This window comes from Stegodyphus dumicola, chromosome X2 (genome assembly GCF_044657685.1).
Source record: "Stegodyphus dumicola isolate Sdum_Otavi_A_Nest chromosome X2, ASM4465768v1".
NCBI lineage: Eukaryota > Metazoa > Arthropoda > Arachnida > Araneae > Eresidae > Stegodyphus > Stegodyphus dumicola.
The window spans coordinates 39,248,249-39,273,774 of record NC_140781.1 but is presented as its reverse complement, the minus strand read 5'-3'; the positions used below and the strand labels follow the sequence as shown (position 1 = coordinate 39,273,774).

The window sequence follows — 25,526 nt, the reverse complement described above, 5'->3', positions numbered from 1 at the left end:
ATACACTAGTGAGAATCTTACAGTGTAAAGGAAGGAAGCAGAAACAAGAGAAACCGTATACTCGATTCTCAATCAAGCTGATACTTTGAATCCTTGCATCACAGACCACAAATCAAAACTGAAAGTAGTTGTTGGTGTAATTCCCATAGATAAACAACTAGTCTGATTCCTCCAATACCATATCAAATTTTTCAATTGATTGGACACCTCAAACACCATACCAACTTTTCCTTTTGTGCACCTAGTTAATAATTCTCATAGAATTCTGAATTTTTCATTGAAAATGTTTATTTTATTTAATGGTGAAATTTTTAAAAGATATGGCATTTTTACTAATTCCTCACTACATTTTATGATCACTATAATTTTCCTTTTAAACGCATGTTGTTAGTTTTTTTTATGAACACAAGGAATGAAATGTAATTGGGATAAATTCTGAAATATTTTCTCTAAATGCGAAACTAATTTTCTTTACCTTTATAAGGGGCTTTGCAAGACAGATTTATAATAATGTTATTGTGATTGCTACCATATTACCACTTCACTTTGAACTCAATCAATACATTTAAACTCGGGGAAAAACTTAGAAATTTCAAAATAAAGCCCCAGTGATAAAATTCTTTGTGCATATAAGGAAACGAAATATATACTATCTGAAAAAATAGTTAAGCAATATTTCTAATGAATTATTTTGCGTAAGTATTAACCCTTTCAATCGATTGCAGTGTTTGTTTCTCATTGTATTTTCTGCGGTAAAACGGGCTAAATTAAATAAGTTTTATCGAATTTACGGTTTATATTACCAAATGATTTTTGATTTGACAAGCGTTTTTATGATAGTTAATCAATCATTTAGTGCAAAGCACGCAAAAGTTGTCTGCTTTAAAGTGGATGTTAACTATATAACTTTTAACTACATATTTTATAGACATTCTTAATAAAAACATTTATTGTACCTAGACACAGAAGAATAAATGCCATTTGACTGAATGTTCATCTCTTCCTGAATATCGTCAATAACCTGCTCATCAGACTTGGATTTCTTTGACAATGTATGTTTGTTTGTTTTTCTCTTAAGTGAGGTTTGGTTTATTTAATTACGGCAAATCACACTAGGGCTATCTGCCTAAGGGGGAGGGATGCCTTCGTGGAGGACTTTCTAAAGGATACTGGCTCGTATACACGTTACACATGGGGAAAACCACGAAAACGCCCATGCAGCCAGCCCGTTCGCAGGATTCGAACCTCGGACCGAACTCCCAGTGTTCAGCGACTTTACCGCTCGGCCGCTGGTGGGCCTCTCTTAAGTGAAGTATTTTCCTCAAGTTTCATTGCAGGTTATTAGTGTGAAAACCTTTTCTCCGATCTTTCCTCTATTCTGCTAAAGTTGTATACTGCAACTAATATTCTTTCTTCGTGTTCAGAAATCAAAAGATCCAAACCCATGTACTCACCTTGTTAAATTTAATACGATCTTTGACTAATTAATGCTTCCACTCTAAGAACACTTCTTTTAAGTTTCTTAGCGATTTTTCTGATGGTAAGCCGGAATTACTGCATCAACGACAGTCAGCTCGACTTTATCGACTGAGATTCTCTGCCGAACAGCATGTGGGGTTTTTTCCAGCTGCCATCCTGCCTTCTTAAAACGCCCTACACCAATTCATACGCTATAGACCTAGAGATATCCTTACCTTCAAACATATTTATGACAGAAATGCGAAACAGAATGACAACTTCGTTTGTCAAAACTCTAATGCTGCGAGACATTGTTGTGAATTTTCTGTTCCAACATGTTAATAACAACTGACAGGGGTGATGGAAATAGAAACTAGCATTGGCAAATTCACACATACAAATGTTTTACCTAACGAGTAAAATTGCACTGAACTCTTTACATAAAGAGTATTAGAATTTTTGTTTGATCGTCCCACGTACTTTGAATTGATTAGGTGGAGGAAACATGTGAAGATTAAATAACCTCATAATCTCAAAAGGATTTCTTTTCTGTTTTATTAGGATTCAGCGATCCCTACTGCATGCTTGGAATTCAACCAGATGCAGAGGCACGGCGGGCTGAAGGAGAGGATGAGAGTGGAGCAAGGCGGAGTCTGAAGAGATTCGGTGCTTCTTTCAAGAAACGAGACCGCAAAAATCCGGCACTAAACAGCGAGACGCTTCCTGCAAAGCTCATTAGAACTACGTCGGTAAAAAATGCAACTCTTAATCCAAAATGGAGAGAAAAGTTTCGTTTGTAAGTTATATTTCCAGAATCATTGCTTGCTTTGAAAATAATAATCTCCAAATAAAAGTCAGTCGAATTTTTGTAATAATAAGTGACATTATTTTGCGCAAGTAGGAAGAAAACCTTTCATTGCAACAATAAATTCGTAATATATATGAGATATAGTTCATGTAACACAGTAAATGAATTATTAGAAAATGGATAGATGCACCAGTTTTTTACAGTTCTCAAACATTAAACTCTGATTAAATTTACTTTTCCGCAAGAATATCTCATTAATACAAATTAGCCATAAATAGTAATCTAACTTAAAGCACTTCTACGGGCCGAACTTGAATAATCAGTATCTAAATCAAGAACATATTTAGACGTATTCTTAAACCTCATTTACTTATGTCTACATATTTCTAGAGTAGGCAGATTAGCAGAGAAAGGAATTAGTTGGATGAAAGAATGAGAACGCCAAACAAGAGATGAATGGCCAAGGCCATCAAACTAAAAACAACGCTTGACCTCTTTTTACAATTTAAAAATATTCATAACCTGAAAAATTAAAAAATGTTTTTATTTTGCAGTTTGTGCGTTTGTTGGTATGAAATTTTACTTAAGCTGAATGTTGCACATAACAACTACGGAAGGAAAAATTTATCTTAATTTGTCGGTGAGTTGTCACCTTTAACAACTATTTAACTGTCAGCTCAAATTAACGTATAATTAAAATTCAAGCAAATATTTATTTTAGCCATTGCTCATGAGTATTCAACGGAAATATTAATCCAAACTAAGTAAACCGTGGATGTATCCTACAAATAATATTTTCCGACGATGGTACTTGGCTTGGTAGTTAAGATTCAATTATTTTCAAAAAACGTTTTTAGATTCAAACTAAATACCTGGTTGTCTTTACTAATTCTAAGCTCATAAGGCAGTTACAGATGACTTCAACGATTTACTAAGTTTTAGCTTTTCACGAGTACAAGGAACTAATCCTATGTAAGACAAAGCGGCAACGTGCCGAATTCTCAAGTTTTCCAGTTAAGATTAATCGTCTACCTTTAAACTATCACGCATTCCGTTAAATTTGCATAGGTTTATGGTCTTAGCGAATATTGTGACATGAGACTGGAAAAATAGGCTAAGATAAAATTTTTAATCAAATCCAACTATTAGTAAACTTAAGTACAGACATGATAGGTCAAGTGTTAACGAATATTGTGACATGGGACTGGAAAAATAGGCTAAGATAAAATTTTTAATCAAATACAACTATTAGTAAACTTAAGTACAGACATGATAGGTCACGTGTTCGCGAATATTGTGACATGGGACTGGAAAAATAGACTAAGATAAAATTTTTAATCAAATACAACTATTAGTAAACTTAAGACAGACATGATAGGTCAAGTGTTCGCGAATATTGTGACATGGGCCTGGAAAAATAGGCTAAGATAAAATTTTTAATCAAATCCAACTATTAGTAAACTTAAGTACAGACATGATAGGTCAAGTGCTATCTCTGTAAATTCATCGAAAAATTCAGTAGTGCAAACCAAAATATATTGTCTTGAAAGAGAAATTTTTATATTATAACATCTTTATGCGATTACAGAAAACAACTCGTGGAAACAAATAACCAGATCCGAAAATAAAAGGCCAGAATAAGAGAAAGAAATTTCTCGCGATCTGTATCATTACGCATATTTTAGGACTTGTTTTAGAATTTACCTGTATTTCAAGTAACAGACTTTTAACTACATATTTTCTTTTCTAGGGACATTGATGATGTTCGTTCCGACAGATTGCATCTTGATATTTGGTGAGTATTTCCAACTCAATTAAAATTATAAAGCCTTAAATTTTTACTGGCTACTTTAAATTAGGAATAATCAAATATGTCATGATAAATAAAAAGCTGGATAAAATACCAAAAATATTTGACGCCACAAACTGGAACTTACTAAGGAATGAGGCGTCACAAGTTAGTGGTAATGGTACTTTGGTATAGAACCTCTTACAGAAATCCAAGACTAACAAAGAGGCTCTATAGTACTTATGATGACGTAAACGGTTAAGTAAGGAATAATTACTACTATTTCTTTCGAAAATGTATAAAGTATCCTCTGGTATCGGTATCGACTATTAATTTAACGATAATAACTTGCTTCTTTCGAATATCCCATATTTGCTCGATCGAATTAATGTCTATAAATGAACTCTGTGAAACCTTGCGCACAAGGGTCCTCTTGAAAGTATTTCTCCATTGCGAGAGTGGCTTGAGTAAGAGGTATCAACTTGTTATACGAATGCTTCATCTATTCAACTCGCAGAAAGGTATATTCATAAAAGTTCTAGAAATTTGTTTTCGAGCACTGAGGTGTCAGTCATTCACTCAACAATGATTGGTCTAACGGAATGACACCAGAAACATCCATATATCCTCTGTCGAAACAAGTTCTTTGAGGTATGTTATTGGGATGATAAAGAATGACTATCTCTCTTTACGTCTAGGAAGCCTTGTAATAATTTTCAGTCAATATCTGGAGTTACCAGTGAAACGTACGAATTTTCATTCGTCTTCAGCCTATTTTACATTATACCCTGCCCTATGCAACCTCACTTTCCTTTAATATGAGATAAGCAATGCATAAATTATTAGCCGCCTAGGAAAGAAACCTCCATCAAGAAGCCTTATGCATTCAGAAAAATCTAATAAAATACTCCCGATAACTCCCATAGAAATAATGATGGTCTCCTCCATTTTAAGTAATCCCACATATCGGTCTTACACGGGAGGTGTCATCCGAAGGACTTGTTTATCTGAACCTTCCGGAAAAGGAATCTATGTTAAAAAAATATGTTTCCAAAATTTATGAATAATAGAAGAGGCAGATTACTCTAGTATATCTAGAGCCGGCGGATGACATTCGTGGAAATTTTTTTACCATGCGATGTATTGAGATAATTCCTATAAAATGACTGTTTTCGGATTTCATTGATTATTTCGGAAGAAATTTTAGAGAAGTACTGTGAATATTTTGACAGTTCCTTAATTAATAAAAGCCAATTAACGTGAGAATTTCGCATTTACAGAAAAAACATTACGAAAAAAAATGCAGTTATAACTTCAAGTGTTTTGTTTCTTCAGCATTGAATCTCCACCTAAGAGCTATGTAATAATTTATTGCAATCTAAAATACTACTTTGATAAACACCCATGAAACGCTGTTTCCTAGTTCTGCTGTATCTCTCAGTTATAAAAAAAGGAATTCATTTCAAGGTATTTTTCCAATTTTACGTTGCATTATCTTTGCTTTTATTATTTTTTTAACTATTTCATTAGAATTTAACTGCCAAATAATTTATTTTTCATTTCTAAAAATTATCTATGTGACAAATCAAAGACGATAAGTTACCTATACAAAGGTTTTTATTATGCGTTAAAAATATTTTTTCTGTATTTATATGTAAAAACAATAAAAATAGCATGAAAATGTCTCTTCATAATATGAACTTCGACAGCTTTTTTTAAAGAGGTGTTTTAAAAAGCAGCTTGAAAAAATAAAACTTTTGGAGATATTTTTAATTCTGAAATTCTTTTAACTGAACCTGAGGCTAGTTTTCCTTTTGCAGAATACCATATATTGCCTCAAATTTTCCGACTTTATAAAGTATACGCTCTGTAAAACACGGTAAACCAAAATTTCTTGGATGTGGTCATGAACATATACCTTAATACGATATTTTTAGTGCTTGAATTGAAATCAATAATTATGATTAAGTGGTCAATAATTATGATTTAATAGTTGTAAATCTGCCAATTCTGAACAGATATGCGAAACAGTGGGCATTAAATTAAAGTGGAATTATACTGCAGGTCAGTAACTCTCGCCCATCGTCTTTGGCTATGTTTGATTCCAGTAACATTTCACACGCAAAAAAATATACATTTGACAATTAAATATAATGGATAGTTGTAAGGAATGTTGTGGTGTAAATAATTAGAGCATCGAGCTCACACGGGCTGTTTATTACCTAAGGCTAAAAGACCTCAAGTTTCTCAATCTAAAACCTCAAGTTTCAGGAGCTTCAATTTTTTTTTATAATTCCTCCTAATCCAGTTTCGTCTTTCACGAAAACAAGGAAATTGGGTTTGGGAGTCTAAAAAGAACTTCTTTAATATCGACTTTGCCATCAAGCAGTTGAATGATTCGTCGTTTGAATAGAGGTAAGAGCATAGTTGATTCTTTACATTTTCCATCCCGAAAAGGTTAATACTCTTTACAGTAACGATTGAGATAAAATTATGGTGAGCTTCCTGTGCTCGGCTTGATTAAAACACGTGTCTCTCCTCAGTCTCCCTTTAAATAGGGGGAATGTTAAGAGTTTCCGCATTTTCTTGTGTTTGCTGTTTGCTTATAAACGTCTGGAACATTCTGCCAGCAAGTGGAAGATTTGAACTTGTCACAGTTAAATTTTAACATTTTCTTCACTCAGATACCTAATAGTTATTACATAGTTGGAGCGATAAATTTCAATTTTCATGTAAGATTCATACAAGAAATGGGTATAAAGTTTTCTTTGTCAAAAGAAATTTAGTAAAATTCTTCTAAATCTTTGCATATTATCTCTTTAATTAAAATTCACCCAAAACAGATTTGCGAATCTGCATAATAATATAACTGCACTTTTGACAATATAAAAGATTCCTTTGTTAGAACAGATAAAGTGATAATTTGCATTTTTAATTGAAGATTTAGAAAGCACGTTTTTTAACTTAGCATATAAATATAGTAATAAAACTTTATCACATTATGCTCAGTTGTTACCAACATCAACCTCATGAAACTTTAATTAAATATTTTATTTATCTTGAAAGCTGTTGCGAGGAAATCATAAATGATTTCGGGATATTTTCTTATTAACTTCTCACATATACATTCACCAAAAATATCTACACTGTCCGGAGAGAGCGAATCGAAACTCTCATCGCAGCAATTGATTAGATTTGCAGCCTTTAAAATAAAGCAAATATGTACTGGGATGCTCTCAATATAAAATGATCTATAGGAGATGGCCTTGAGTTTTAAAACTCTTTTAAAAGAGGAAAAAAATTCCTTAAATAATGGATGATCTAAAACATAAGAGACTGATGGGTTATTCTCTAAAAACGATGATTAAATGATCTAATACAGTTTCGAATAAGAAGCAGCTAATATATTTCCTTTTAACATAAACGTTAAGGCGCAACCAACAAATTGCTTTAAGATATTAACTTTGCAGTAATTAACCCCATCGTTCTTAACTTTATATCGGCTGTTAACGTGATATTTTTTTCTTAGCACAACAAAAGTTGCTTTCTCCAATTTTGTCAATGACAGTAAAGCACAGCATTAAAATTAAGATAAGATCAACTTCGTCAATATTTCTTTCGAAAGTGCATTATGTTTTACGGCAAAAAATTCATTATTTTTGTCAAACTAAAATTTAGCTAAAGAGGCTGTTAAAATTATGTTTGAGCTATCTTATGTTATCATATAAATTAATAATAATTCTTACTATTAAATTAATATTCCAGGCTTTCCTTTCTCAAAGCACATCACCTTTTTTTTTTTCATGTCTATTTTAGCCTTTTGACGCCAATAAGTGAAGTACAAGACATATTCATCCCATATATGTGAAAGCCTGGAACATCTGTTATATAGCTTTGCCGTGAGAATTCAATCCAAAAAAAAATTTTTTTTTTAATTTACTTATCTGGTAAAGACGTCTGGCACCAATGTTATATCTTAAATTCATATATGTTAAATGTTAAATATGAAACTACTTGCCGTGAAAGGTTTCTACTTCCCCTTAGGGAGGAAACTAAACTCTTAAGAATTTTTGCTAATTACCCAAACTTTTAGTGATCGTATAGTGAAACGGTAAAGCATTTTGCGTTGTGAAAAAATGCATCCCGGGACCGCGCCGTGAGAGGATCGAAAACATAAGAAAAACATATACAAGATATATAGGAAAAACATATTAAATATATAAAGAAAACATACTGTAATAGGTTTCCAGATTAAATATCAGTTTATTCAATTACATCACAATAAAAAAAATCTTAACCTCATCTGAGAGTCTAAGGAGAAGTCATCAATTTGTCATTTACCCTTTTTTTTTTTTCATTTAAATTCATATAAAAAAAAATAAGGTTTGTCTGGTAATTTAAAAGGGGAAAGGGAAACAATTTAAGGCCTGAGAATTAATTTAAGAGTCGACGCTGTTTTTACATTCCAAGAAAAATTATTGAAAACCCACTCAAGGTTCAAACACAAAAAACATAGCACTTAACTTGGTTGGACATCTTGAAGTGGAGGACTCGTATCTTCATAAGCGTTGACGTCCGCCGGGCTCATCTTTACACTGGTTCTCATACTGTCGACGGTATTTTACCACTGTAGAACAGAAACAGGAGCACTGCTGCCCAGGACGGCTATCCGCTTGGTCTTGAAAGTCTAAAGTCAACACGCAGGTAACTGGTTTTCATAGTGACGAAACTAATTTTACCTCTGTAAAACAGAAACAGGAGCACTGCTGGCCAGGACGGCTATCCGCTTGGTCCTGAAAGCCCTAAGTCAACACGCAGGTAACTCGTTCAAATTTCGCCTCTTTACCAGAACGCGGCAAGGGAGCGTGTTTGCAGCTTCCGGCCAGAAACGTTTTTTCTAGGCAATTACGGCCGCCTGTTCTTACTCATCCCAAGAGCAAGCTTCACGAGTAACGTCCCAAGTAAGTTCCACACGCCAGTCAGTAAGAGAGTCTCGCCTCTTAACCCAAAACGCGGCCGGGGAGCATATTTGCCGCTCCCCGCCGGGAAACATCTCTCGTCGTGAATTACATCTTGTCGATCTCTTTCAAGCCGGTTTTCAAGAGTAACGTCCACAAGTCCAGCAAGCCCGAAAGAGAGTCCAACTCGAATTTCCTTCGTCTCCTTCACAAACGCGGGCTCCCACTATGGCTTCATTTATCGCCCCCTTAATTTTGGCAAAATTTGCGTTTTCAACCCTGAATGCGGAAATAAGGGTGATCGGCCAACAACCGGACCCTCAATCGCCAAAAACCTGAATGACTTACATTGAAAGACAAGTAGCAACCTTTGACCTTTTTGTCACGTACTTCATCTCTTAAGGTCAACTACACAATGAAAATTCTTCTAGAACATTCTAAAGGACAAAGCGCGCGAAATCATGACTTGGCAAAAAATTGCCTCCCTTTCCCTGCTTCTTTCACAATGAATCAAAGCTTGTACAAAATTTGCAAATAAAATAAAATAAATAATATTCTTTTAAACTAAATAATATTCCCAGAAGCATCTGTTTTTCCCCAAAATTAAAGCCTTAAAATAAATAATTCATAATCAAATAAAAATTAAGATTTCCATAAATCAGAAAATCATTCACATAGTTTTTATACCGCTATCAGACAAATTCTCTACACAACACATCGTATGAAACAATATTATTGACTACTTCTGAAATCGTTAAAAAAGGCATTTAGCTCTTGTTTTCAGAATGTTGTCACAACTGCTATGGAAATTTCAAACTCGATTTTCAAAGTTTCAAACTTATACTAAATAAAATCGCAATAATGCCTAAAGCATACTTATCAGCAGGCATATGTCAGCTGCATACAAAGATGTCACAATGGTACAAAGTTCCATTTACTCTGTAATTTGATTCTAAATTTAAAACAGAACAGCTCGGCGTTATTTTCGTGCATGTTGTAAACATTATTTTGCAACTATTAACTAGATAGTCACTGATGTCAGGAGAGTTTCATATTCCCATATGTAAAAAGAGTTCATAAGTGTTTCCTTGCATTATTGTAACGCAAGAGAACATTGTCTTATCAATATACCTACTCTTAGCAAAGCATTTACTTTTGATTTACTTAAGATTCATATTCCCATTTTCTTATTAAAGCAGTTAAATAATATCATTCATTTAGCAGCATATAATCAACAGTCATTGATAAATGGCAATACAAATAACACTTTATTTGTATTTTACAATCAATTTACTTTGATGTGTTAGAATTATCCACTAGGACACTAGTATTAAGCATTTTACCAACGGCCAGAGAGCTCAACTTTACTACAAAATATCAAGCACTGGGTCAAAACCATGGAAATTAATGGACATATTTCCGTTTGGTTTTATATTTCTTCATAATGTAAAATAATCTAAGATATAAGAAACTGCAGTTTTTGATATGATGCAGAACTTTCTTTAAATAAGTTGAGGAAACTTCTAGCAAAACGAGAAGCAAATCTCTTAGGAGAAAGTACTGTTTCTAATATAATCCATTTTTAAATTGTGGTATAATAATTACTTTACTTTTTATCACGGACACATGATATAAAAACGTTTAGGCCAGATTCAGCCCAAGATTTACGGTGCTTTTATAAACCAAGCCGGTAGAAACTGACACAAGGTCCCTCTTCTTTAAATAATCAAATTCAATGCATGAATAAGGTATTAAAAATGCTTAAACTTTTGCAAAGTCATATTTCACAATACACACAGTTTATCAAAATTTCATTCCTGCTTTATATTTCTTCAGGAATTTACACTTGTCAAAGTAATTTTACTGACAGTTTAAAAAACGCTTCTTCAATTGAACATCAGTTTACGCGTTAAATGATTTGTGAGTATATTTTCAAGGTATTTTATTGGTTTTGCTAATCTGTTATTAGAACAGCTCGTGAATAGGGAGCTAATATAGCTGAATCTTGCGCGCTTGCTCCAAGAACACAAAGGAAATTCTTTTACGAAATCTGGTTATTTGTCAAAACGTGTCGTCTTTGCGACAAGGCTTGACGAAACCCTCAAGAAGTAAATAACCTTTTCGGCGGATCTTGGGAACAGTAACCTTCGATTACAAGAGCCAGGTCGATAAGCGAAGTTTTGTGGTGGGCATAGTGCTCATATCATTTTGCGAGGAGTTATCATATTCCCCTGTGCGTTCTCTGCTAGTGCAAGTGGCTAGTATATCCAAATTGCAATTGGAAGATTCGTGCATTGAATCCTGGGGAAGGCACTTATACCTTTTTCCTCCTTTCCGACAATCCTAATATGCATTTGGAAAAGTAGTGAAATTAAAGTAATTCGTCACCATCTGAATTTAAACAAATAGGTGTCGAATCTCTTCTTAATCGCATTATAAGAGGAGAAAAGTGTAAGTAATTATCGCGTATTCTTGCTTTCTTCTAGGTAGTTCATACTTGTAGTAGTTCTAAGTAGTTAAGTTCTACTAAGTAGTTCTAAGTAATGAAGTTGTTCATACTTCAAGGGGACTCATACACCTTAAAACCCATAAGATGTTCGAATCGGTGACTCTTGCAACAATTTGGATAACTTATTTATTTTAAAAGCAATTACAACCAACCTTTTACAGCTGACTACATAATATAGCTGCTTTCTGAAATAGTAATCAGAAAGTTTGTGTTGCCACAAATATTTTTATAATTTAATCCGCCTTGTGACAACATTTTTCGTCATGTTTCCAACTTGCGCGCACAGTTTAAAACATTCTGTTTAATAATTTAATTCCACATTTAATATATAGCTTTTATAACATTTGGAAACTACTGTGAACCTAAAATTCTAAAAATTTCATGTTAAATTTTTATTTTATTTTCAGTTGAGTTTATAAAATGTATTTATCAACAAAATGTTTTATGTTTTCGTCCATAAAATTTTTTAATATTAAAATATTCATCAGATTGTTGATTCCGTTAGAAAATAGTGCCCATATAAAGAATTTCATCAAATTTCAAGTATGTACCATTAGCCATTTTTAAAATATCATGCGCGCAAGGTGGAAACATGGCGAAATATTTTGTCAAAAAGAGGATTAAATTACAAAAATATTTGTGGCAAAACAAACTTTCTGGTTACTAGTTTCCAAAGCAGCTATATTACGTAGTCAGCTGTAAAAAGTTGGAAGTAATTGCTTTTAAAATAAATAAAATATCCCAATTCTTGCAACAGTCACATATTCGAAGATCATGAGGGGTTTAAGGTGTATGAGTCCCCTTAGTAGTTAGTTCTTCTAAGTCGTTAGTTCTTCTGAGTAATTCTTCTAGTTGCTTTCTTGTAAGTAGTTCGGACTTCTAGCTGACAATTTCATAATCTGAGGTTCGAAACGCCGCGAGATTATTGTTAATTTCTCATACTTCCCAGCTCTAAAAACCTCTCAATAGTCTCTACAATTTCTACTCCGTTGAAACTTTAACTGTTAACGATCCACTTTTCCTTTCAAATTTCATTTTTTCTAAAGCATAACTGGAAATAGGAAATATTTTGGCATAAGCATTTTTAGCTAAATATTCGCAAAAAATAATACATTTATTTGGAAATAAAGTAAAACATAATGCTGAATCCACTTGGCTATTAAAAAGTGTAGTACAGTTCAATAAGTCTAAAATTAAAGGGAACTTGTCACTTGTGATAAATTTCAGATAATAAATAAATTTCCTTTTTAGTATATACTGCTATAAATAACAGTGTTTTAATCCAGCTCAGAACTTCTCTTTCCTTATGAACGCAGTTTTTATCTCATTACTTTGAACAGAACTACGAGAGAAAATATTAGCGTGTCGGCGCAGAATTCAAAGAGATGGATATTCATTTAAAATATTTTTTTTTTGAAAAATTAATATTTTAATTCAAGATTTTGGGTTGTTGTTTCATATTTAATACACGTTGTTTTTTGTTATTTTTGCAAATATTTACTTTCTTAATTCCTCCGGGAAATAATTCCTATTATTTGTTATTTTTTCACATTTTCCCTTGATTAATGTTTATAATACTTTTATAACAAAAACTTAAATCAACAAAGTTGTCATCTTCCCTGTTTATTTTATGCGTATGGGAATTTTTTTATAAAGATATGCATTTCGATATCCAGATCGCGTTTTGAATATACTATAAACTAATATTCTCTAAAAAATGCAAATTACTTAAATAGCCTCAAGCTCAGGTTATTTTAACGGTCTTTTACTCCAAAGCACGTACTTAATTATGAAGATCATATTTAGCAGTATTTAAGATTACAGATTTCATCTTAATTAACTTGCTGTTTCTTTCTTTTTTTTTTTCGCCTGGGGAGAAAGAGTCTCAGGCCTTGTCTCTGAGTAAAGCATTCACCGTATAAGCTTTAACTCATTAGGAGTAAAAATAGATAAAGCTTTGGAGTAATTCTAGAGACAATAAGGGAGACAAAATGAAAGAAAAATCGAAAATGACTTAATGGATTACCTGTTTATTACAAGACTATTTACTTCTCCTTAATATTGCATTAAATAACATTTTGAGATGAATACAAATACTGTGGATATCATTTCGACCATAACAATATATTATTGGTACCAAAAAATATGTAAGAAAAATTCTTATTCATTTTATCTTGTTCGAATTATAATAACTCGGGCCTACAAATTGCCGAAGGTTAAGGCTGCTGAATACCGGGATTTTGACCTGGGTTCAAACCCAGATGAAGGGTTGCCTGAGTTGTTGAACGGAAACCCGAATGAACGGGAACACCTTTGCCGAGAGCCGAATCCGTGATTTTCAGTTTGCTAGCTGAATGTGCTGACCATTAAATGTCATCCAGAGGACATATGTGGGCAATGGTTTTGATTCTTTACTGTTTCCTGACATATGCACAAACATATTTACAGGACCTTTGGGACGAAGAGGAGAGACATAGGCGATTAGATCAAGGTGATGACAAATTATTTACTATTTCCTGACATATGCACAAACATATTTACAGGACCTCTGGGACGAAGAGGAGAGACATAGGCGATTAGATCAAGGTGATGACAAATTGTGGATCACAACATATTTTTTGTTCGGTGGCCTTTGGAGATTTCATTAGGAACAAAAATCTTGAAAAATCAAATGTATCTCGATGGATATTGACCCCGAAACTTTTCAGTTACTAGCGCTGACAACTGCAGCGCAGAGAGGCGTAGGAAAATAATCCTTATTTTTTTTATAAAGTGACAAAACTTTTCTGTGCAGCAAAATCGTTGAGAAATCTGTTAACAGAATGCTAAGCACTTTTATAAAGGTAATATAATTAAACTTCGAGCAAAGCTTAATTTTTTTTTATTTTTTATCATTTTTTGCCAGCATATTTTTTGCGTTACCATCATTCCTAGAAGAGTTCTAAGAACATTTAATTGATAGCAAAAACACTTTTTATGAAACGCAAGTTAAGAATAAAAAACTGACATAAGAACCTGATAAAAGTTTGCTTTACTGTATGTTTGAGTAAATAAAACCAAATTTGGGTTTTAAATTTCGAGGTTGATTTAATTAAAATATTAGTTATGTTAAACCCATTCTGTATTGCTTTCCGTCACTTTCACCAGAAATGCCAAATAAATTAATTTAAAATGAGGGAGAATTTGATATAAGTGAAAGCTTGCTGGCACCTTCTGCTAGAAGCACTGTGACTCTTCCATAGAACTCCGCCCACCAGCGGCCGAGCGGTAAAGACGCTGAACACTGGTAGTTCGGTCTGAGGTTCGAATCCCGCGAACGGGTTGGCTGCATGGGCGTTTTCATGGTTTTCCCCATGTGTAACGTGTATACGAGCCAGTTTCCCTTAGAAAGTCCTCCACGAAAGGCATCCCTCCCTTTAGGCAGATAGTCCTCGTGTGCTTTTCCATAACTGAATAATCCAATCCAATCCATAGAACTCTGCTGATTATTAATGAGGTATGGTTTCTGACTTTTCTTTTAGCTCATCGGAAAGGGAGTTAGTATAGCAGCCAGGTTCGTATTCTATGTTTTTTCATAAATTATTGAAATACCGTTGCATTATCAGCCACGAATAGCGTTTTTGTAATTTCAAGACGACCTTACAAATTTCACCACTAACTCTGTAGTCTTGACTTGCCTTTAGCGAATTATTGCTTCAGATGCTCAATTATTTTAATAAACACATACGCTTTATATAAAATCAAAATATCTTAAAACTGTTTAAGCCTCTTCTGGATTTGCACACTAAAATTAAGCTGATACTGCTGAAACTTGTACCAAATAGCAGTGTACAAATTTGAGTCATTATGTACTGCAATAACCAATAAATTATTTCAATCTCAAATTAAATATGAGATGTAATTATCAATCTTAAACTTATTGATATGTTTTTTCTTCTGGCATGTACTATTCCGCATGTGAATTATCAGATTAAATTTTCGTAAACTTCAAAAAAAAAAAAAAAAAAAAAAGGGAAAGAAAAGAAAAGAATGAAAAATGAGTCGAAAAATGCCTTTCAAAGCATGGTGGATAATTACTTGAATTGTCATATTATTTAAGCTTCTAGTTGTAAGTTTTGGTTAGTATTATTTTTGCTATATTCTTAAATTTTTACGTTACTTATTTTTAAAACATAAATTTAATTTGGCTATTTTAGTATTGGAAGAAATATTTAATTCTTAGAATTTCTTGAAACACTCGTTTCTACGAAAAAGATGTTTTAACTGTTTAAACGCACATAGTCTAAATAGATTTATTAGAATTACATTTTTCTTAATTTAGTTAAGCAAATTAAAGCAATATTTATATACGATTTCTTGTGTTTCTAAAAACACGCATTGAACTAAAAAGAAACATAAAAAAGGACATACCATTAAAAAGCTAAATTGGAGAAGCCAATTGAAGAAATCACACCTGCAGATAATTCAATATATCTTGGGCTTTCCATGAATACATATAAGCTTATAAAATCGAACATGCTTTTGGCATTAAAATCCCAAAGGATGCTGAATTTTATACGTGATATTTGTAAGGTAGTTGTATCCCGAAACTTGAAATAATTCGTGTCTAGTATTATGGTGTGTGTGTATTTTAATTATGGCAAAGCACACTAGGCCTATCTGCCTAAGGGGAGGGATGCCTTCGTGGAGGACTTTCTAAGGGAAACTGGCTCGTATACACGTTACACATGGGGAAAACCACGAAAACACCCATGCAGCCAGCCCGTTCGCGAGGTTTGAACCTGGGCCCGAACTACCAGTGTTCAGCGACTTTACCGCTCGGCCGCTGGTGGGTTTGTCTAGTATTATGAATTTGGCTATTCGGATGGTTTTCCTTTTTAATTATTTTCCAAGGTATACAATTGTTAACGGCATTTTTCATGCTTTTTTTGTTTTATAATATAAAAGTAATAATTTGCATGCTGTTAATGGGTCCTCGTATAGTCGTGCAGCTTAATGTAAAATAGTACTTTGAGCCTATTTTTATATGAGATATATTCAACGAAGCTTCTTCAGCTGCTTCAACGAAGCTTCTTCAGTGGCTTTGACGAAGCTTCTTCAGTGGCTTTGACGAAGCTTCTTCAGTTGCTTTGACGAAGCTTCATCGGTTACTTCAACGAATACAGATTGGTGTTTTTTTTTTTTTTTTTCAAACATTTTTACAAGCTCATTATTACTTTCTAAATGAATACCGAGCAATTTTTTCAACAAAGTGAGAAAGATAAATTGCGCCCTGCATACGCGAAATGTATGCTAGAAAAAGCAAACTTTCCTTGACCTCAAGAATTTCGTGCTTAATACATAAACTGATTTGCATTGAGTGGCCGGCGAAAGTAGAAGAAAAAGCACAGACCAAATCATATGATTGAAAAGAACTTCCTCTTTCTTTACCGTGTGTCCACCAGCGGCTTGCGGTAAAAATCATCCAACACTGGTAGTTCCGACATGAGTTCAATTCCAGCTTAACGGGTTCGAATCGAATGGATTGTATGGGGAATTTCGTGGTTTTCCTCATGTCTAACGTACATGCGAGCCAATTTCGGTTAGAAAATCCTCCAGAAGGCAGACAAGGTCCCTTAGGTTCCTTAGGTAGACAGCTGTTGGGTGCTTTGCCATAATCAACTAAACCAAACCAAATTTTCTGTACCGTTTAGGCAAATCGGCGTCGTATAATTGGCCGTAATCAAATAAACCAAACCAATTTTCTTTATGGCTTGATTTTTGTAATGTAACTGAACGTACGTGCGTGCGGTTAGCATCGAGAAGTCTGTAGCTCGAATCATTCTTAATTTTTCATGTTTCTCCTCCCTCCTCCGAAATTTAAATTTTATGATTTTACAAGACATCTGATTATTTAACATAATACACACTAAAACGTTTCAAATGCTATTTTTATGTGAAATACAAGTGAACTCAAAATTTCGGATTTTAAGTACAACTGTTTAAAGCTAAGAAAAGTTTGAAATATAAAATGCACCTGAAATATTTAAAATTTATGTATAGATAATGCTCAAAAACATTTCTTTGCTAGTGCTGACTGCTTGGTAATAATTTATTCATAATGTTAGAAGAAATAAGTACCACCATGGCCAGTCGGATAAAATTTCTGAATACGGATAATTTCATCTGATATCCGATTCTTGACGGAAGAAGATAATTGCAAGAATTATTCCATGGGTTCCCTTCAATTCTTGTGCTTAAAATTGCATGAAGTTAAGTATATAGACTTGGTTTTCTGCTTGGGTTTGAGCTACGATATCTTGCTCAATACTGTCAGGTTTTGGTTACCTACTGAATTTCTAAATATGATAACTCGCTTAGGGTAACTTCCATTTAAGAATGAGATTTAGATTATTCACTCTTGAGGATATGAAATGTGGACTTGAATATTCTAGTTGCGTAATCTGACCGTATAATCTGCTAACAAAGAAAATAAATGATAAAATGACATTATCAGATACGGAATCAGAGTCTAGTAATTATGATTAATACCAATCAGCAATATTTACCAACAAGCCCAGGCAACTTGCGCATTTTCTATTATTCTGTGATATGTAAGCTTACAATATTCTGAAACTGAAGTTGGCAAAAACTGAACTTTGCAGAAACGACCCAATCGAATGTTCATTTTTCCAAAAATATACTGAAATTCTCGAAAATGACCCAATCGAATGCTTTCATGTAGTGAATAAATGAATAAACTAAGTGATTTTCATATAAATTAAAATAAATAAATACAACTTATATATACATAAATATATATAATATATATATGAATTCTTAAATATAACTGAGTAAAAACGTAAAATAATTCCATATTTTAAATTTTGTTAAAGAAATAATCAGTTAAACTAAGAAACAAATTTGCATAATATAAAATACATTTCCTGTTCATATTTGATTAGTTCAGGGTTAAATTTCACCATAATTATATTAATATTATATTAATAATTATTATGATTTAAACATTTAATGTCACTTTTCCTTTCCGTAGTCCTCACTAGAATGCAAATTAGTTCTTTGTGTATTTAAGCTGAGGGATTTGAATGTTTAATGAGAGATTCTGGCAGCCTAGTCTTGCTGTTACTTATTTTCCTTTCGTTTCATTTGACTTAAACAAAAAGATTATTTTAACCTTTTTAAACAAAGTCAAAAAAGTTATTTTAAAAAAAGTGTAAAAAACTTAAAAAGATTATTTTAATTTTTAGACTTTGTAATTTGTTTCAGACTAAGAGATAACACGCATCGGTCTAGTAAGGTCTGAAGCACATTAATACAAAGTTTCAAAATCATCAAGACCCCCCATATTTTCTGAGGGAATATCTTACTCATTTCTAAGTTATAAATAAGAAACTCCACAAACGCTCCATGTAGCTGAACCCATACACTGAACCTAGAACAAATTACCAGCGTTTAGTGTTTATTTCGACTCGGCCCCTTACGCACTCAAATATGAAGAAAATGGCACTCAAATCTGCGAGTCTTAAATCTAAAATATCTGGAGTTTTAACAAGCAACTGTCTGAGGTATCCTAAATGTTTTCTTTGCTTCCACTTCGAAAGTAATTTCAAGTTTTGAAATTAATTACTAAAAATAAATTGCGTGTTTTAGATTATTTTTTGTTGGTTCTGAGAATATGACATATCTGATGAACTGCTAAGAGGTGCGCAAAAGCCAAACTTTGCACATTACTAATGAAATCAGCTATTCAACAGCATTCCATGTAATAGATATCATTTAGGATATTAAGCTAAGTTTTGACCTGTCACGCGAGTTGCTTTGTAGTCTCTCCTCTCTTTCGAATTACCCTGTTTCCAGCTTCTTTCCTTAAATAAATAAGCCAGTTTAACTTCCGCCAGCAATTTCTTGTAATACGACTCCACCCGTTCAAAAACCAGAAACCCCAGATCAACCCTGTCAGCTTAGGTGAGCAATACACATGATCCATCATCTAACCACTTCAGTGATTAATGTGATTTGGTTTGGATATACGAGTATGACCATTACGTGTTTGTGGTAAATTATTAACTGGATTTATTAGCTTTCCAAGAAGCAGGAACTATTTTGTGAATTTAGCGACTCGTCTTCTGCTATAAATCATATAATCCTTTTTTTTTTTTTTTTTTTTTTTTTTTTTTTATGGAAGGCCCACTTAAAGAGGCATAATGTACTATTCAGCAGAGCATTTTATGAGCACCTTGAAGTCAAGAATAATACACTTTATTTAGTTTTCTTTAGATGCCTGCAGAATTTTAAATTGAAAACTGAGATTTCATGGAAATTTTCTTCTCAAAATTAAGTTCTTTTTAAAATTCACACCACAGCTGAAAGAGATCGCAAATGATGGATTTGGTCCTTCTTGTATAAAAGTTTTACTTCGTTCAGAGAACATCATATCAGTAACAGGTATTATAATACACAACTATCCATTTTGATGATTACTTTCGGAACGAAAACTTTTCAAGGATTTCCTTTTTTTTAATTGTAACTTCCGTCTTTGTAAATACCGTTTTATATACTAAAACTAGCTATATATCTACAAATCTGATTGTAGAGTATTGCTGCTCTCACACGAAGCTTCGATAAAAATCAAATAATCAAACAGGAAGAGAAGTACGCCACGGTAAAACTTAAAATTAGCAAAACAGCAATCTCATTTTCCTGTAGAGTTTTAAAACTCTGACGATTCTGAGGATGGTCAGATACAGGTGGCTTTTCTTCAAAAGCAAAATATTCTGCAGAATTTATTTAATTTGTCAAAATCTACTCCAAAATTAGATCACTGTTTTGCCAAATTAAAAAAAAAAATCATTTAAGTTTGAATATGTTATGAAGCGTAAGCATTTGTTGAATGGAGGAAATTACCACCTGTTCAAGGGATTTTTGGCATTATTTTTAAACAATGCTTGCATATAAAAAGGAAATCCTTAGAAATACTAAACCCGAAATGTGGAGCAATTATTCATGTGCACTTTTTTACAGGTGATTCAGAAATAGTTTTCACAAAAAACATATTTTTGTGTAACAAGCAATGCAGATACTATTTCATAGTTTTAAAATAAATCCGAGGCATTATAATCATTATTTTTCTTAAAAATTACTTCTCTCGAGTATTTGTTTTAATGGCTGTTTCTCTATTTTCTCTCTTTTTCCAGCATCCATTCGTGGTGTAACGGTAGCACATTAGGTGCGCATTCGAGAGGTCCAGGTTCGAGTCCAGGCCAGGATCATAGCATATTTTTCATGTCTCCAGCATCAAAAAGAACTAATGACTCTACAGTGGCGCCCGAACTAAAAGGTGGTGGACGATAATTCGTCACCACCAGAATTTAGCGATTGGGTCCGCTAATCACCAGTTGCCCTTTAAAAAGCAGAGTATATAATATATTTTCTCCCTCCTTCCAGCATGCTTTCATAGTGTACCGGGTAGCACACTCGGCTCGTATTCGAGAGTTCCAGGTTCGAGTCCCGACTAGGGCCTAGCACATTTTTCACGTCTCCAACATAAAAAACCTCATCTTACAGTTAGCAGTGGCTCTCCCTCCCGTTATCTTCTATAGTCCATCCAGTGTTTTAAGTCTCCATTTAACAAGGGCTCTTTCTATGACTCCAGAGGCACGATAATAAGTGGGAAAAAATAAGACTTTGACAGAATATGAACAAGAGATGTTGATTTATTATCTGTCTCTTTTATTATGTTGTCAAGACCTATATCGGTAGATCTGGACGTGTAACTCGTTCTTTAATCTTGATGGAATTGTAGTCTTAACTGTTCTTGCAGTTAAAAAGATGGAATGTAATTTTCAGATAGATTTAAAATATTATTTCCGTAATGCAAAGAATTGATTTTAACATCGCTTCCGACTTCTTGTAACTTTGTGAACTAATTTCATAAATTTTAGCCTGTACAAGAAAGAAGCAACAATCATATACCATCCTTTGAATAATCAGACTTTTATTGATCCATATAAATTCAAGCTTCATGAACAATCATAAAAAAGCCATTGATCTCCAGTTAAATGAGTTTTATAAAATGTTCTACATGTTACGCTTTTAGCTACATTACTAAACAAATGACGAGGAGTTTTTTTTTTTTTTTTTTCTTTTTAGTTTTAAGATATTTTTCCGATATTTATTCTTAAAAGCATCTTAAAAGAAAATTTAAGATTTAAACTTAATTTCTTTTAAATGCGTTTTAGCTTTAAGGCTAAAATCTCTCTCGCCGTCATCTGAGTTACTATTTTTTTACCATTGATAGAGATTTAAAGCAGCAGCGATTAGTTTTTGGATTAATGGCTTCACTTTTGGAACAATTGTAAAATTGCGCCATTTCCTTTGTATCCTTAGTTTGCTGTCTATCGCCCATATGAAAGTAATGTTTGGTAGTTTCTTTATATTTTCTCTAAATGATCTAAGTCATTTTGCCTGAAAAATAATTCCTTCCTTCTTACCGTGTGCTTCGTGGTGTATTTGGAAGCAAATTCGGCTAGTAATCTGCAGGTCCCGGCCATGGCTTTGCGGACCTTTCATGCTTCAGAAATTCTAATTAAACTGTACAGTTACTGTTTGGATCAGTAAGCTACTGCCAAGTAATTCTTTCGAAGTAATTTCGATTTCTTCATGAAATTCTATAATAATGTGTAAACTCTATAAAAATGTGTAGTCTTTGCATATCATTGTTTTGTGCATTGCATTTGGTAATCTTTGCAAAATAATATCGTATTTCCTGTTCTGATATATCTTATTTCATTATACATGCTTATATAACTGCAAAAATTATTCCCTGCAGTATACGCATGTAATGGCCGAATACACTGCACTATCGCATAAAAATAAAGAAAATATTTCGACTTCTCTTAATAGAAGAATATGCCTTTAAAAATATCTGCTCTTTGTGATTTTATCTATTTTGTTGAAGTAATTTAACCAACGTTATGCGTATCGTTCTTTTTATATAAATAGATTATTCCAGCCGCTTTTATATTTAAGGAGTTATTTAAATCATAGCTTATAATTTATAATTCTGCCTATGCATTTCGATATTTACACTTCTATTTTTGCACAGCGCTACATATTTTATTTCATTACGCTGCTGTATAAAGGAAAAAATTATTTATGAAAAAAGATCTATAGTATTTAGAGATTTTTCATTCTCAGTAGATTATTAAAAACAATTGCTTTTGCCATTCTCTGCAATCTGGTATATATTTTTCAACATTCATGAGCGTTACGAATATTGATTTTTATGTCTTTAATCATCGATTTAATGTCCGGCAGCCAAAAGCTTTAATGCTCTTTTTCAAAATGTCTTCTTCGCTTATGTGGCTTGTATCCATTTTTTGCATAAGAAAACACCATGGCGATAACTTATTTTTTGTACACTCTTTGTAAATAGCCTTTGGTGCATTTCGAGTTCTATAAGCAATTATGTGAAAGAATCTTATGAATGAATATTTTGACTGTGCGTTATTGTGGATAACTATGTGTGAAGACAGAAAGTTAATCACTCATTTTGGTGAGTACTTATGGGATAGAAAGGCAACATTTATAAAATGATCAATGATTTAGCTAATAGTTTTTGTTAAAAAGGAGAATAAATAATATTTATCTTGAAATATAATTCTGTGTGGAGAGTACAGTGGTTATTGAAGGTTGCGTGTTAACCCAAAACCAGAGGTGCGGGTTCGACATCTACCCAAGTCTTGCCTCTACATGTGTGTCTTTTCACCCTGCTGGGAATGTAATTTCAGTTTATCCCTGTGGTGTGTCCTGGAAAACATTCTTGTAAAAAGATGACTAAATGATTACTATATTCGGCCATTTCCGACAAATGATTCCAAGCAAGTTTATGGCCTTTCATTTAAAGTAAAATCTGAAAATTTATTAGACAAAGTCCAGTTTGGTCACCATTAACTACTATGTACTTGTCGCAACATGTCACTCTTGGAATACATGCTTGAACCCACCTTTCATTATCGTCTTTAAAACCACCTCCATTTTCTTCAAAACAGCCCCAAATTGCTAAATTGAGACAGTGGCTTTGAAATTCTGGATTTAGGCAAGGAAATGATACTAATCGCAAGAAATAGGTTCGAGTTATACACTGAGTGTACGATACATATTAAATCATTTTTCCCAAGCCAAATATTAAACAATAAAGTTGGAAATGGGGCGGTGTGCTTTATCCTGATATATGCGCCAGCCAGATGCATGCAGTTCAAGTCGTTTTCTTTAGACTTATTCAGTCATGATCATCCCTCATAATCATGAAGTGTCACTTAATACTGGCCAGTAAGAGGTGCATCTAAAACAGTCATCTACAGTAAAGGTGGAGTTAAAGCATGATTCGCTACGTTCCGCTGCAAGGCTTGGAAAGTTTTCAATACACCCGCACTTTCTTCTGTTCAGGAGTTTGCACAGACGCATCTCGTATGCAAACGATCATGCAAAATGAGAAATGTATAACCTTTTTTGCCAGTACGTTCAACTGGGAGTCGTCGAGTTTCTCGGTTAATAGCAGAGGCTGTTGTTATCACCTCTTTCACTAGCCTTTTAAAAGTGCTTGGAATACGAAACGGGACCATCCTTAAATTGTTTGAAAATTTACTACCGAGGCCAGCTTTCTCTAGAGTTGGGTATCTAACAGGTTCCTCAAACTACATGAACTATCACATTTTAACAACGCACTAATTTGCATATGGAAGCAATTATTTATCAGTCAGCTCTCCAACAATGGTGCAACACTTGATAATCAACATTTGGATTCAATTTATTGCAATTAGACTAAACAAGATTTTAATTGCTGAATTTCAGTAAGTCTATAAAAAAGAGGTAGCTACGACGTAAAAAGGAGAAGCAAGAGTTAGCAACAACACAGAAGTGCATTAAAACTATAAGTTGCTCTTAATTTTTCATATAATTTATACTCATTTATCATTCATTTATTATATTATTTTATATTTTGAATACTTGGGCATTCCTTCTGGTTCAGTAATCACTGCATCCAAATACAAGTCGAGTTCGATTAATGGTAAGAAAACCGTTGTTGTTATTTTCAAAATCCTGTTCAGAAAATAAAATTTAATGAGACTATCGCAGCACTCAAAATAAGATCTTGTTGACGATAATTAGTCTCCAACTTGATTTGGTCAACTGAGGCTCGCCTTCTTAACACAACTGCTCTTCAGGGAGGGAAATGCAAGGAAATAAAGGTATTCCTTCTGTGAAGTAGCACTGAGTATATCCAGGAGTTAGAATGTTTTGGATTCGAGTACCGGAGATATGACGGTTACTTTACCAAGAATTCTTGCCTACGAAAGGCTATACAAGTCTTTATGGTGTTAATTGTTTTTTGATACTTTTTGCTTACATGTTTGTTACTGCATAAATGTTCAAATAGACAAGTCGGCAATGCGTGTTGCAAACATCAGCGCTGCTTTTACTTATCTCCGTATACTTCTAATCACTGTTATCAAATTGCAAAGCTAAACCCAACTTGTGTACATTATTAATTTATCTTTAGAATAGAACGAATTCCATAAATTTTGCATTTTCCCTGACTGTTTTGCATTTGAGATTTCGTACAACCGCTTAAGATGGAAGATTAACTAAAATTAAACTACAGTCAAATCCCAATTAATTGGGAAATTTTCGATAACAGTGTCCACGATTAACTCTAAATTGTGGTTAATCTGAGGGCAGTTACAAAGCGCAAGAAAGAAAATCAACTGTTATAATTAGCTAAAAAATACTACTAGCAATTTATCTGTACTTTTAAATAGTCTAATCTGGAGCATAAGTAAATTTAATTACATAAATTTAGATCAGATTTGAAAACGCTGAAGAAATGCTGTAAATAACGTAAGAATAAACATCATCAGAAGCGAAGAAATTTAGTTATATGTGGTACTAAAGAGTAATATTTATAAGAGAACTTGGAAACTGTCAGTGAGTTTTAACTCACAT

The 25,526-nt window shown here is 33.2% G+C and overlaps 1 protein-coding gene across 3 annotated transcripts in view; it reads left to right on the top strand.

Moving 5' to 3' along the window:
• The window catches only part of LOC118186652 (BAI1-associated protein 3-like), a 600,433-nt gene that overhangs the window by 340,000 nt on the left and 234,907 nt on the right, over nucleotides 1-25,526 (top strand). For all 3 annotated transcript variants that reach the window (XM_085808773.1, XM_085808772.1, XM_085808771.1), the window contains 2 exons: nucleotides 2,020-2,254; nucleotides 4,017-4,061. In XM_085808773.1, the coding sequence (XP_085664899.1) occupies nucleotides 2,020-2,254; nucleotides 4,017-4,061 (280 nt within the window). The remainder of the gene's footprint in view (nucleotides 1-2,019; nucleotides 2,255-4,016; nucleotides 4,062-25,526) is intronic.